This window comes from Pleurodeles waltl, chromosome 2_2 (assembly GCF_031143425.1).
Source record: "Pleurodeles waltl isolate 20211129_DDA chromosome 2_2, aPleWal1.hap1.20221129, whole genome shotgun sequence".
In the NCBI taxonomy this organism is placed as follows: domain Eukaryota; kingdom Metazoa; phylum Chordata; class Amphibia; order Caudata; family Salamandridae; genus Pleurodeles; species Pleurodeles waltl.
The window spans coordinates 1198773178-1198787355 of NC_090439.1; the positions used below are offsets into that span (position 1 = coordinate 1198773178).

The window sequence follows — 14178 nt, forward strand, 5'->3', positions numbered from 1 at the left end:
TCTGTGGTAGATTTTACTCTTAAAATGGTCAATACAACTTATGACAATTTGAATTACAAGAGCCTAAGGAGTCTCTGCTTAGATAGAGGTTTAGTGATAGGAAAGAACCCTACAAAAGAGTTTCTATTTAACATGCTTATTGTGAATGATGAGTCCCAAGCAGGCACTTCAAATGAGAGGTTAATAGAAGGCTCCCATTCTGACTCAGGGGATCTCCTTGAGGGAGGTGGGGAAGGTTCTGTTCCAAATCTGCTCCCTTACGGGCCACCTAGTAATGCTGGTAGTAATGGAGGCTCCCATCATAGTAGGGGTGTCTTTATTCCTGGAGGCCAGGTTATTAGAGTCCAGTCAGTTAGGGACAGACCTCCCTCTGTTGTTTCCAATTTATCTTCTGTGTAATTCAAAATATTTCCCTAGTTTAATGGAATATGATGTTGAAATAAAATTATTTTCTGAGTTTTAAATGAAAATATCTCACCTTAAAAATATTTGAATGTATATTAATCATTATTAAGAGTGGTGTAAAGCCAATGGAAAATATTTAACTACTATTAATTAAATGTAATATTACATTATTGAATTTATTATTAAAATATTTTATAAACAAAGTAATAATTATGTTTAATATTTATATATCTATATTTACTACAATAATGGATGTTTATTTATATTTTTAACTATTTTAAATAATTTAATTTCATTCAACATTATTTCCTATGGGGTTTTATTTTAAGTCCCTCCCTTTCTTATTTGCTGGTGGAGGGTGTTGTACGACCAGTTCTTTTCCATGTACTGTGGTGGACTCACTACTGTTGTTTGTTTTTACAAGGTACATGCACTTGGAGTTTGTGAATACTCAAAAAATTGTAAACTTACTCAGAAGTGTAAAGTTACCATTATTAATCTGGGCCTAAATAAGGCCCTAATTTATCCAACATACCATGATATTATATTCATGGTTTTAGCCCAGTTTATTCAGATTTTCTTTTTTGACAACTACACCTTTCTTTCTCAGTGTTGCCAGATTTCATCTCACTGTTCTTGCCTCATTTCTTTCTTCTTTGCAGATCAGTTATGGGGCTCAGGACCCTGTACTCAGTGACAGATTGAGATTTCCATCTTTTTACCGGACCGTCCCAAGCGAGCTCTCCTTCTTCATTGGAGTTGCTCAGCTGTTGAGACATTTCGGGTGGACCTGGGTGGGGATCCTGACAACGGATGATGACAGCGGGGAGCTAGCGCTGCAAGAACTGAGAGAGGTGATTGGCCAGGTCGGAGGCTGCATCGACTTTTTCCATATGATTCCCCCTTACCTCTCTAGCGCTGACCCCCTGACCCTGGAGAGAGTCATAGAGACTGTGAGGGCATCAACGGCGCAGGTCATCATTCTCTACTGCAGTTCACTAAACGCTATCCATTATTTCTCCCACACTGAATGGAAAACACTGCCCCCTAAAACTTGGATTTTGTCAGTGGCTATATCTAATTTTTTCGAGTATAAATTTATGACACATTTATTTCATGGAAGTCTGGCATTTTTAATCCAAAAAGTAGAAATTAAGGGATTTAAAGATTTTCTCCATGATGTTACCCCATCAAAGTTTCCAAGTGATACAGGCCTGGAAAATCTATGGGAGATGAATTTTCGGTGTCTTCTAATGGATAAAAAAAATATCAATGAGACAGATGCTCCATCTGATCTTTATTGTTCAGGAAAAGAGACATTTGAAATGTTGCAAGGATATCAGAACATCAACTATAGTCTGATAAATTCGATTCATACTGCTGCCTACTTATTGACACACGCGTTACATAACATGTATTCATCTGAACCCAGACCAGGATCAGGAGGTGCTGCTTGGAGCTTAATGAAGGAACAAAAGCCTTGGAAGGTAAAAATGTGTCACATGCAAAATGGAGACAGAGATGCGACTCCTACCCTTTTAGTCTCACGTTAGCCAAGACCTTTTGAATATATTACAATTACATATGTAATATAGTCGTTTCCAAATAGTTCTCTTCATCTATTGGTATGATGTTGTGTCTTTCACATTTGTATTCTGACCACTACAGCATGGGGAAGTGGGCCAGCCCAGTTTACCCATTGGTTAACCTCACTGTGAGTGGCGGCATCTTGCCCTCTCAAGAGGAGCACATCTGCACACAAAATAGCTCTCGCTATGCTAGTGGTCACAATAGCAGTGCGTGCTTTTTGAGCAGCAGATTAGTGAATTTACTGAAGCATAGCTGCCAAGTTTTCAGATAGCTTATGTGTGTCATTTGCATGGTTTCAAGGCACTTGTAAGTGACATTCAAATGCTGAATGTGTCACACAAAGGGCCAGATGTCCATAGATTTGGCTTTGCAATTTCCTAATTGCAAAATTTTGTGACTCGCAATTAGGAAATCACAAACATTTATGTGCCAATGTGTCTTTGACAAATTGTGCAAGTCGCAGTGGGTTGCAAATGTGCCTACCTCCTTAATATTCATGAGGTAAGTGTAGCTTTGCAACCCATTGTGAATCGCAAGAATCATAGGGATGGTGGCTGGCTGGGGTCAGCAGCCCAGCATGTGTGTGATTGCTTTTTCAATAAAGCATGTTTTTTAAATGCAGCCCATTTTCCTTAGGATCACTGCCTGCTCTTAAAAATGTTTACACCCACATTCATAAAGGGGAAGGAGTTCCTTGGGACCCCTTCCCAATTGTGAACGGATTACTACCTCCTTTAAGACGTCATTAAAATGTGAATATTTTGCAACCTCATTTAAGTTACAAAACATTCACACATACCAATGCAATTCAGTGTTAGGAACGGACGCCCCAAACACTTCCCTTCCTAATATCGAATTGCAAAAGCAATTCAGTAACAAGTTATTGTGTCACATTTTCCTTCTGTACATTGCAAACATCATTTTTCCTTGTGAGAACAATGCTTTGTACATCTGGCCCCTAGAGTGACACATTCTCATGAGTAAAACCAAGCAATGAAGTTCATAGAAAAAGATAAGTATGAGATATTACACCCTTTTAGGTAATTAGGTCTAAAACTTGAAACTGCTGGAAAATCCTAACCTAACCTACTGCTGTATTTTAATATAATGAGTTGCATGTTCATAGTGCAGTATTCAGTTATTCAGTTGCAAGCTGGTATCTCATAGCTCTATAAATACACAAATCTCATTTCCCACTCCACCAACCAGGTTGGAATTCTGTTTCTCTCTGATTGCACACACATCCACCCCAGCAGAGATTGCAGGTTTCTAACGTAAAAGAGTCCATCAATCTAACTCAAGGTGACAGCGAGCTGGTAAATTCTAATGCCTGCATGTCTGAAGGTTCACTCCCCCAGTGGTGGGTCAAGCTAGATCCCTCATGTTTTCCACCGTTGGAGGTGTAATAGAGTAGTGTGTAATACATATAGATTCACAAGGGGTGTAATGATGCACGGTGTGAGCCCGCCCCCATCCAGGCCAATTGTTGCTCTGTAGTAGGTCTCCTCCTCTAAGCGCTACACATTAGATATTAGAGATCCTCACCAGTGAAATGCTGCTCTTTGTAATTCCTGATTGATGTACCAAAAAGGTTAATTGAAAGCCAGCAGGCGCTGAATCATTTAACCCTCTGCAGCATTCCTAATGATGAAATAGAATTCAATATATTAAGAAAAATAGGTAACAAACTATCATATTAATGTTCTTCTAATTCTTTTATGTATCACAGTGGATGGGATTGAAACAGACGTTTGTGCTTCAAAACGTTGAGACTAAGTGAAGAGAGCATCTCCCTCTGAGTACTTCTCTATCAGTGTAAAGTGTGTGCAGGGGTATTATATGCAGCAGTTCCACTGGTGGTCACATCTGTAAAGGGACCCTTCCGGCACCTCACACTACCCTCCGTACCCTCAGAGAGTGGCTTGTGCCCGACTCACTGCCGGCTGAGGAGGTTACTTTTGGTGGCCTTGGATGGTCAATGACCACCTGCAGGCCTGTGCCATACAAACCACATGTGACCACCTGCAGGCCTGTGCCATACAAACCACATGTCACCGCCTGCAAACCACATGTGACCACCTGCAAACCACATGTGACCACCTGCAGGCCTGTGCCATACATACCACATGTGACCGCCTGCAAACCACATGTGACAACTTGCAGGCCTGTGCCACACAAACCACATGTGACCACCTGCAAACCACATGTGACCACCTGAAACCACATGTGACCACCTGCAGGCCTGTGCCATACATACCACATGTGACTGCCTGCAAACCACATGTGACCACCTGCAGGCCTGTGCCATACAAACCACATGTGACCACCTGCAGGCCTGTGCCATACCATCCACATGTGAGCACCTGCAGGCCTGTGCCATACAAACCACATGTGACCGCCTGCAGGCCTGTGCCATACAAACCACATGTGACCGCCTGCAGACCTGTGCCATACAAACCACATGTGACCACCTGCAGGCCAGTGCCATACATACCACATGTGACCACCTGCAGGCCTGTGCCATACAAACCACATGTGACCGCCTGCAGGCCTGTGCCATTCAAACCACATGTGACCACCTGCAGGCCTGTGCCATACAAACCACATGTGACCACCTGTGCCATACAAACCACATGCGACCACCTTCAGGCCTGTGCCATACAAACCACATGTGACCACCTGCAGGCCTGTGGCATACAAACCACATGTGACCACCTGTGCCATACAAACCACATGCGACCACCTGCAGGCCTGTGCCATACAAACCACATGTGACCACCTGCAGGCCTGTGCCATACAAACCACATGTGACCATCTGCAGGCCTGAGCCAAACAAACCACATGTGACCGCCTGCAGGCCTGTGCCATACAAACCACATGTGACCACCTGCAGGCCAGTGCCATACATACCACATGTGACCACCTGTAGGCCTGTGCCATACAAACCACATGTGACCATCTGCAGGCCTGTGCCATACAAACCACATGGCCACCTTGTCTATTCACTCAGTATCAGCAAGTGTTGCTCTCCCCCCCTGACTTAGAAAGATGTTTTGGTGCAATCCGGTGCGCATTGTTTACAGGAATACTGCAGCGCCTCATTGGCACCAGGAGCTCTCATATCCCTGGCTAATGCATTTTAGCGTGGTGATGCCGACACTAGCATTAAAATGTGTTAGTCTCACCCCTGATGCTTGGAACTTGGCAGGGCTGTCCGAATTTGTAAACCTCATCAAACACTGATTTGCAATGTGTGATTTCTTAGTTGGAATCTACTCTAATGAATTTGGTAGAAATAGGTTCGATTTGCACAGTGTCTTCTATCAAATTGTTTTGGTATTTTGTGACCCTTCCTATGTATTAGTACAATTCATGGTGGGTCAGGATTCAACCTACCTCATTAATATGCATGAGGTAAGTCATATATTGTGACCCACTGCGATTGGTTAGAATCACTAGCATGGTGTCCTCCTGGAGTCAGCAGACCATAATGTCTAGGATTACTTATAAATAAAGCAATCTTTTTTTCAAATGCAGCTAGTTTTCTAATATGAAAACAAGATACATTTTTTGAAAAAATGAATACTTTTATGTACATTTCTTACAAGCAAGCTGTGATCCCAGGGACCAGTGCCTGTGGGACAAAATGTTTTTGTTGACATTCGAAGAAGAAGATGTTCATGGGTTTCTCCTTCCTGTTTGAGAATGCATCCCAACACCTTTTGAATCGCTGGTACAATATGAATGTTTTGACAAGGGATTTCAGTTGCACAACATTCACACAGAAGCTAAAGCAGGGGTTCCCAACCTGTGTCCGGGGACCCCTGAGGGTCTGCAAAGCCTCCTCAGGGGGTCCGCTTAGAAAAGTAAATAATATTAACAGATTAGGTCCCCAGCTTTCAGTATGACTCTGAGGGGGGTCACCAGATTCAAATAATGATTCAGTGGTCACTACCTATGTATAGCGTCACAATGGTAACTCCAAACATGGCCATGTAACATGTCTAAGATTATGGAATTGTCACCCCAATGACATTCTGGCATTGGGGAGACAATTCCATGATCCCCCGAGTCTCTAGCACAGACCTGGGTACTGCCAAACTACCTTTCCCGGGGTTTCACTACAGCTGCTGCTGCTGCCAACCCCTCAGACAGGTTTCTGCCCTCCTGGGATCCAGCCAGGCCTGGCCCAGGAAGGCAGAACAAAGGACTTCCTCAGAGAGAGGGTGTTACGCCCTCTCCCTTTGGAAAAGGTGTCAGGGCTGGGGAGGAGTAGCCTCCCCCAGCCTCTGGAAATGCTTTGATGGGCACAGATGGTGCCCATCTCTGCATAAGCCAGTCTACACTGGTTCAGGGATCCCCCAGCCCTGCTATGGCGCGAAACTGGACAAAGGAAAGGCGAGTGACCACTCCCCTGACCTGCACCTCCCAGGGGAGGTGCCCAGAGCTCCTCCAGTGTTCCCCAGACCTCTGCCATCTTGGAAACAGAGGTGTTGCTGGCACACTGGACTGCTCTGAGTGGCCACTGCCAGCAGGTGACGTCAGAGACTCCTTCTGATAGGCTCCTCCAGGTGTTGCTAGCCTATCCTCTCTCCTAAGTAGCAACATAATGTGGCGGATGAATGTCCGCCTCCACGGCGGTATGCTGGCAGCAGTCAGCACAGCAGTATTCAGTAATTACTGCCAAGGTCATAATGAGGGCCATAATCTTCCTCAGACTTGACGTCCTGTGGACACTCCGTAGTGGTGGCGGAACACAGAGGACCTTTACCTGCTTCATCTTTGTCGCGCTACCACCACTACCATCTCCACTCTCCCTCTTGCTCCGCACCCAGTTGTTCGGGCCCGCTTACATAAAAGAGGGGCTGTCTTCTGTGCTTCAGACACATCACCCCCTGCCCATGTCACCCCTGCTGCGCTGAGTGTGGGGGGTATTGACCTCCCGAGGAACATCTCTGAGGGTCAGATTGTACTACTGAACGCCATCTAGGTTGAAGGCAGCCATATACAACTGATGGTGGCCTACCTGGGAGGCATCCACAGGGCTATGTCTGGCCTACAGAGATCTTTTCAGGCTTTGGCATCCTCCCCATAGCAGTCTTCCACTCATCCCAAACTTCCACTCACCTCTTGCCTCTTGCCCATTAAGATTCACTATTCCCTTACCTGTCCAAATCACACTCACACATAACTGTGAACACACTTCAACTGTACCAAGCAGCCCATGCAAACATAAATATCACAAAACACACAAAACACAACCACTCAATGTAGGAGGCTGGCCTGGCTTGTAGTGGGTACCAATGGTACTTACACCTTGTTGCAGGTCCAGGTTATCTGTTATTAGTAGAATAGAGGTGTTTCTAGCAGCTTAGGCTGATAGAAGGTAGCTATGGCAAAGCAGCTTAAGCTGAACTAGGAGACCTGCAAAGCTCCTACTATACCACTTATATGATATGCACAATATCATAAGAAAACACAATACACAGAGGGGGTCATTCTAACCCTGGCGGTCGTCGACCGCCAGGGCTAAAATGACGGGGGCACCGCCAACAGGCTGGCGGTGCCCCGCAGGGCATTCTGACCGCGGCGGTTCGGCCGCGGTCAGAAGTGGAAAACCGGCAGTCTCCCGCCAGTTTTCCGCTGCCCTTCTGAATCCTCCATGGCGGCGCAGCTCGCTGCGCCGCCATGGGGATTCAGACACCCCATACCGCCATCCTGTTCCTGGCGGTTCGCCCGCCAGGAACAGGATGGTGGTATGGGGTGTCGTGGGGCCCCTGGGGGCCCCTGCAGTGCCCATGCCAATGGCATGGGCACTGCAGGGGCCCCCGTAAGAGGGCCCACAATGAATTTCACTGTCTGCATTGCAGACAGTGAAATTCGCGACTGGTGCCACTGCACCCGTCGCACCTTCCCACTCCGCCGGCTCCATTCGGAGCCGGCGTCCTCGTGGGAAGGTTGTTTTACACTGGGCTGGCGGGCGGCCTTTTGGCGGTCGCCCGCCAGCCCAGTGTAAAACCCAGAATACCCGCAGCAGTCTAATGACCGCGGTGCGGTATTCTGGAGGGGGGAACTCTGGCGGGCGGCCTCCGCCGCCCGCCAGGGTGAGAATCACCCCCAGAGTTACTAAAAATAAAGGTACTTTATTTTTATGACAATATGCCACAAGTATCTCAGTAAATACCCTCAGTAAGAAGGTAAGTAATATACACAAGTTATAGGTACACAAACCAAAATCAGGTAAGTAAGAGTCAGAAAAGTAATGCAAACAGTGTAGAATTACAATAGGTTGCAATAAGCAAGCATAGGAATAGGGGCAACACAAACCATATACTCCAAAAGTTGAATGCAAATCACGAATGGACCACAGACCTATGGGAGCTTGTAGAGGGTCATTTGGGACTGTAAGAAAACAGTCGGGGTGTCCAAGATACCCCACCCCAAGACCCTGAAAAGTAGGAGTAAAGTACACCTACTACCCCAAAAGAGCAGAATAGTTGTGATAGGGGGATTCTGCAAGAACAACAAACACCAGCAGTGCACTGAAAACGTATTCCTGGACCTGAGGACCTGTAAAGCAAGGGGACCAAGTCAAATAGTCGCTATAGTGTCCGGGGGAGCAGGAGCCCAGAAAAGCCCGGATGAAGGTGCAAGGAAGCTGCTTCCGGATGGAAGAAGCTTGGAGTTCTGCAAGAAAGAAGAGGACTAGGAACTTCTCCTTTGGATGGAAGATGTCCCACGTCGCGGTGAAGCTTGCAGAGGTGTTCCCACACAGAAAGACCGCAAACTAGCCTTGCTAGCTGCAAGGGTCGCTGTAGAGGTTTTTGGGTGATGCTGAGGACCAGGAAGGACCAGGATGTCGCCTTTTGGAGGAGGAGACAGAGGTGGTGCTCAGCAACTCAGATCACCCTCATAGAAGCAGGCAGCACCCGCAGAAGTACCCCAAAAGGCACTTAGAAGATTAGTGAACTGGAGTCCACAGGAAGTTACAAAGGAGTGTCCCACGATGTCAGAGGCCAACTCAGCGGGTTGTGCACTGCAGGACTGAGTGCTGGGGACCCAGGCTAGGCTGTGCACAAAGGAAATCCTGGAAGAGTGCACAGGAGCTGGAGCAGCTGCAAATCACACAGTACACAGGTTTGCAGCCCAGCGTGGGGAGGCAAGGACTTACCTCCACCAAACTTGGACTGAAGAGTCACTGGACTGTGGGAGTCGCTTGGAAAGAGTTGATGTGTTCCAGGGACCACGCTCGTCAGGATGAGAGGGGACCCAGAGGACCAGTGATGCAGTCTTTTAGTCCCTGCGTTAGCAGGGGGAAGATTCTGTCAAGTCACGGGAGATTTCTTCGGAGCTTCTGGTGCAGGGTGAAGGCAGGCTACCCCCAGAGCATGCACCACCAGGAAACAGTCGAGAAAGCCGGCAGGATGAGGCACTACAATGTTGCTGGTAGTCACCTTGCTACTTTGTTGCGGTTTTGCAGGTGTCCTGGAGCAGTCAGCAGTCGATCCTTGGTAGAAGTCGAAGAGGGAGATGCAGAGGAACTCTTGTGAGCTCTTGCATTCGTTATCTGAAGAATTCCCCAAAGCAGAGACCCTAAATAGCCAAAAAAGGAGGGTTGGCTACCAAGAAAGGAGGATTGGCTACCTAAAAAGGTAAGAGCCTATCAGAGGGGGTCTATGACGTCACCTGCTGGCACTGACCACTCAGAGCAGCCCAGTGTTCCCCCAACACCTCCGTTTCCAAGATATAAGAGGTCTGGGACACACTGGAGGACCTCTGAGCACCTCCCCTGGGAGGTACTGGTCAGGGGAGTGGTCACTCCCCTTTCCTTTGTCCAGTTTTGCGCCAGAGCAGGGCTGGGGGATCCCTGAACTGGTGAAGACTGGCTTATGCAGAGATGGGCACCATCTGTGCCCATCAAAGCATTTCCAGAGGCTGGTGGAGGCTACTCCTCCCCAGCCCTTCACACCTATTTCCAAAGGGAAAGGGTGTAAGACCCTCTCTCAGAGGAAATCCTTTGTTATGCCTTCCTGGGCCAGGGCTGCCTGGACCCCAGGAGGGCAGAAACCTGTCTGAGGGGTTGGCAGCAGCTGCAGTTGAAACCACGGAAAGGCAGTTTGGCAGTACCCGGGTTCTGTGCTAGATACCCGGGGATCATGGAATTGTCACCCCAATACCAGAATGTTATTGGGGTGACAATTCCATGATCTTAGACATGTTACATGCCCATGCTCTGAGTTACCATTGTGACGCTATACATATGTAGTGACCTACGTATAGTGCACGTGTGTCATGGTGTCCCCGCACTCACAAAGTCTGGGGAATTTGCCGTGAACGATGTGGGGGCACCTTGGCTAGTGCCAGGGTGCCCACGCACTAAGTAACTTGGCACCCAACCTTCACTAAGTGAAGGTTAGACACATAGGTGTCTTATAAGTTACTTATGTGCAGTGGTAAATTGCTGTGAAATAACGTGGACGTTATTTCACTCAGGCTGAAGTGGCAGGCCTGTGTAAGAATGGTCAAAGCTCCCTATTAGTGGCAAAAGAAATGCTGCAGCCCTTATGGATCTCCTGGAACCCCAATACCCTGGGTACTTCTGTACCATATACAAGGGAATTATATGGGTGTACCAGTGTGCCAATGAGAATTGGTAAATTTAGTCACTAGCCTGCAGTGACAGATTTAGAAAGCAGAGAGAGCATAAAAACTGAGGTTCTGGTCACCAGACACTCACCCCCTCACAATCACCACCCCCCAGCATTCCCCCAGGCACCACACCCACAGACCCATCAACCACCTCAGCATTCCACCAGACACCATAACTGCACCCACATGTCTATCCAATACCCTGTTACACCCCCAGACACCACACCCACTTCCACAGACACATCCACCAACCACAGAATTCCCCCAGGCACCACACTCACAGCACCAGATCCATCCACAACACCCAGCATACCCAGCATGTCAACATCACACACCACCAAAAAATATAAATGCCCACACTCACCCTCACAACAGATACCTGCAAAACACAAACACGATAGATCAGACACAAAGACACCTGTGCCAACAACAACAACCCACCCACTCCTGAACCTTCCAGTCCCTCAACCTCCCAACCCCTACTCCCTCCAGCTCTCCCTACCCCTTTTCCCAAAGAAATCTTTTTATTTACCCTTGCTCTTAACCCTGTCACACCTAAGCCTCCCCCTCCAAAGGCAAAAAGGACCCCTTCTACACCCCAACCCATCCCTTCTGCATAGAAATCTGTCCTTGGAAAACCTGACCCCCCTACCACGAAACCCACCCATAACCCTCAGAAAACCAAAACCCCCAGAAAACCAAACCCACCCATCCTAAAACTGACACCCCCCTCTCAAGTGATATCATTGAGGTGCCTGGACTTTCCACTTGATGCCCCTTCCTGTGAGGTTCCCATGGCAGTGTCATGAGAGACAGGTTTAGTTGCAGAGGAGTGTGCTAGACCACGCAATTCCACATGGACTAGCCATTGGCCTTTAGTTTATTCAGAAAAAAAATTGTTTAGGCACATTAAACACGTGATTTGTTTTGGACACATTAGTCACCCGTCGTGAATACTCGGGTTTTATTATGGCGTCAGCTCTGTTGTTATTTGCCCGCCGTAACTGCTGAACTGAAGTGTTTTCTCGTGCCTTGCTTTTCTGCCCGTTCCCCTTTTTCTTCCCCCTCAATTCCTTCCCTCCCCCCCCTCCGTCCTCTGCCCTCCTCCACTTCCCTGTCCAGATTTAAGTGAAAATGTGTCTGTCCCTCAGAAGGGACCGTACCTTAGAGAGCCACGCCCCTCCTGGGACGTGGCGGCGTTTTGGCGTGTCTACACTCGCTTCTTAGCTTCTCCGTTCTCCCGTGTCCCTGGCGGGATAGGGGTCCTCTGGGCTTCCTTTTGACGACTCCGGTAAGTTTTCCTCTTGGTCTCACCCCGACGGCAATCTCCTCGCTCACCACCGACATCCGTCCCGCGTCGTCCGTCCTCTCTTTTTGTCCCTTCTAAAAACCGGAAATCCGGGTTTGCGTTGCTGACGCCGGCTCCCCGGTCGTCAAGGCAACTAGAGACGCTGTTCGCGCGGCCGCGTCGTCATCTACCCGGTTACAGTGACCTTTGGATGTTTCTCACACTGGTTATTTCGAATCCCATTTCTCTAACATAACATGTAAATGTGGTTGATATGTGAGAGTCCATTACAGAGATTGGGCAAAGAAGGTGTGTGTCAGCTTCATGAAACATCCATATAGATGTATATTTGATATCACAACAGGACCTAGCATATGAGCAATGTGAGGGTGTTACAGAGATCAATAGGTGTGTATTTGATGAGGATGTGCTGTTGTGTAACACAATTTGATGCACACATCTCTATCTATGATTCTGAGATATGCACACATGTTGAATTTTGTAGAATGTGGCTGCACAGTGTGAGTGACCTGACCAAAGAGGGCATCATGGAGCTATCATCGGATCTTACATTGGGTACAATTCCGGACAGGGGCCCACAATATATGTTTGGTCCAGGGACCACAAACCCCTTGCCAGGTTACTGGCAGGTCCTTAGTTTGTAGAGGAGTCGATGGGAATGAGTATGAGTTTAACTTACCGCTGGTTGCGTACATGATGGTGTCCATTTAGGAAGGAACATCAGTGGCATGAGGTGTATGATTGGCTCCATTGTGGGTCAGGATGTATGTACCTGACTACAGGTAAGTTTCAGGCTTATGTCCCTCCCTTTACACCAGTTCAGATGTGGTGGTTGGACCCTGACAATTACATCGGCGGAAAGGCATTTCGTGATTGGGCCGGTGGTAACACTGGTGCTCTGCCCTTTGAAAGATGCATTGGCCTATCCTGTAGCCACGGTGGACAAGTTTTCCTGGCGGTGGCGGCGGGACTGCGGGGGTCTTTCATCTATGTAACCGCACGCATCGTAATAGGGTGGGCAGACCACCAACGGTGAAACGATGATTCCAACGCCACCTCGTAGGCGGTACCAAGACTTCCAAACTCATAATCAGACCCTAAATCTTTGCTTCATATGTTAACCAATAATTTCTCCCAAACTTCTCGGTAGCGAACTGGACCTTAAATTATTTCATTTGAGTTGGAGAAAATGTGCTCTGCAACCAAAAGGCTCGATTACAAGTTGCACAAAACTGGGGTAATGGTGAAATCCCGTGCGCGTGAAGAAAGGGGAATCATCGCACCAGACCATTTTTTCTTGTTATAAATACATTCAGAATTCACAATTCAGTGGGGGTTTAATGCATATGTTTGCCATCTTTTCAGAGCAGGCGATAAACATATTCGGTGACCTGTGGGTGGGACTGGAAGTTGAGTTGGGGGCTGAAAGGGAGGAAGAAAGATGTTTCCTGGTGGGTGTAGGAAAGTACCATCTTGCCTGGCATGTTACCCCCATTTTTCACTGTATATATGTTGTTTTAGTTGTATGTGTCACTGGGACCCTGGTAACCCAGGGCCCCAGTGCTCATAAGTGTGCCTGAATGTGTTACCTGTGTAGTGACTAACTGTCTCACTGAGGCTCTGCTAATCAGAACCTCAGTGGTTATGCTCTCTCATTTCTTTCCAAATTGTCACTAACAGGCTAGTGACCATTTTTACCAATTTACATTGGCTTACTGGAACACCCTTATAATTCCCTAGTATATGGTACTGAGGTACCCAGGGTATTGGGGTTCCAGGAGATCCCTATGGGCTGCAGCATTTCTTTTGCCACCCATAGGGAGCTCCGACAATTCTTACACAGGCCTGCCACTGCAGCCTGAGTGAAATAACGTCCACGTTATTTCACAGCCATTTTACACTGCACTTAAGTAACTTATAAGTCACCTATATGTCTAACCTTTACCTGGTAAAGGTTAGGTGCAAAGTTACTTAGTGTGAGGGCACCCTGGCACTAGCCAAGGTGCCCCCACATTGTTCAGAGCCAATTCCCTGAACTTTGTGAGTGCGGGGACACCATTACACGCGTGCACTACATATAGGTCACTACCTATATGTAGCTTCACAATGGTAACTCCGAATATGGCCATGTAACATGTCTATGATCATGGAATTGCCCCCTCTATGCCATCCTGGCATAGTTGGCACAATCCCATGATCCCAGTGGTCTGTAGCACAGACCCTGG

At 47.5% G+C, this 14178-nt stretch overlaps 1 protein-coding gene across 1 annotated transcript in view; it reads left to right on the forward strand.

Moving 5' to 3' along the window:
• Nucleotides 1–14178, forward strand: part of LOC138279426 (vomeronasal type-2 receptor 26-like) — a 230173-nt gene that overhangs the window by 121158 nt on the left and 94837 nt on the right. Inside the window, exon 4 of the mRNA XM_069219403.1 lies at nt 1068–1259. Within this exon, the coding sequence (XP_069075504.1) occupies nt 1068–1259 (192 nt within the window). The remainder of the gene's footprint in view (nt 1–1067; nt 1260–14178) is intronic.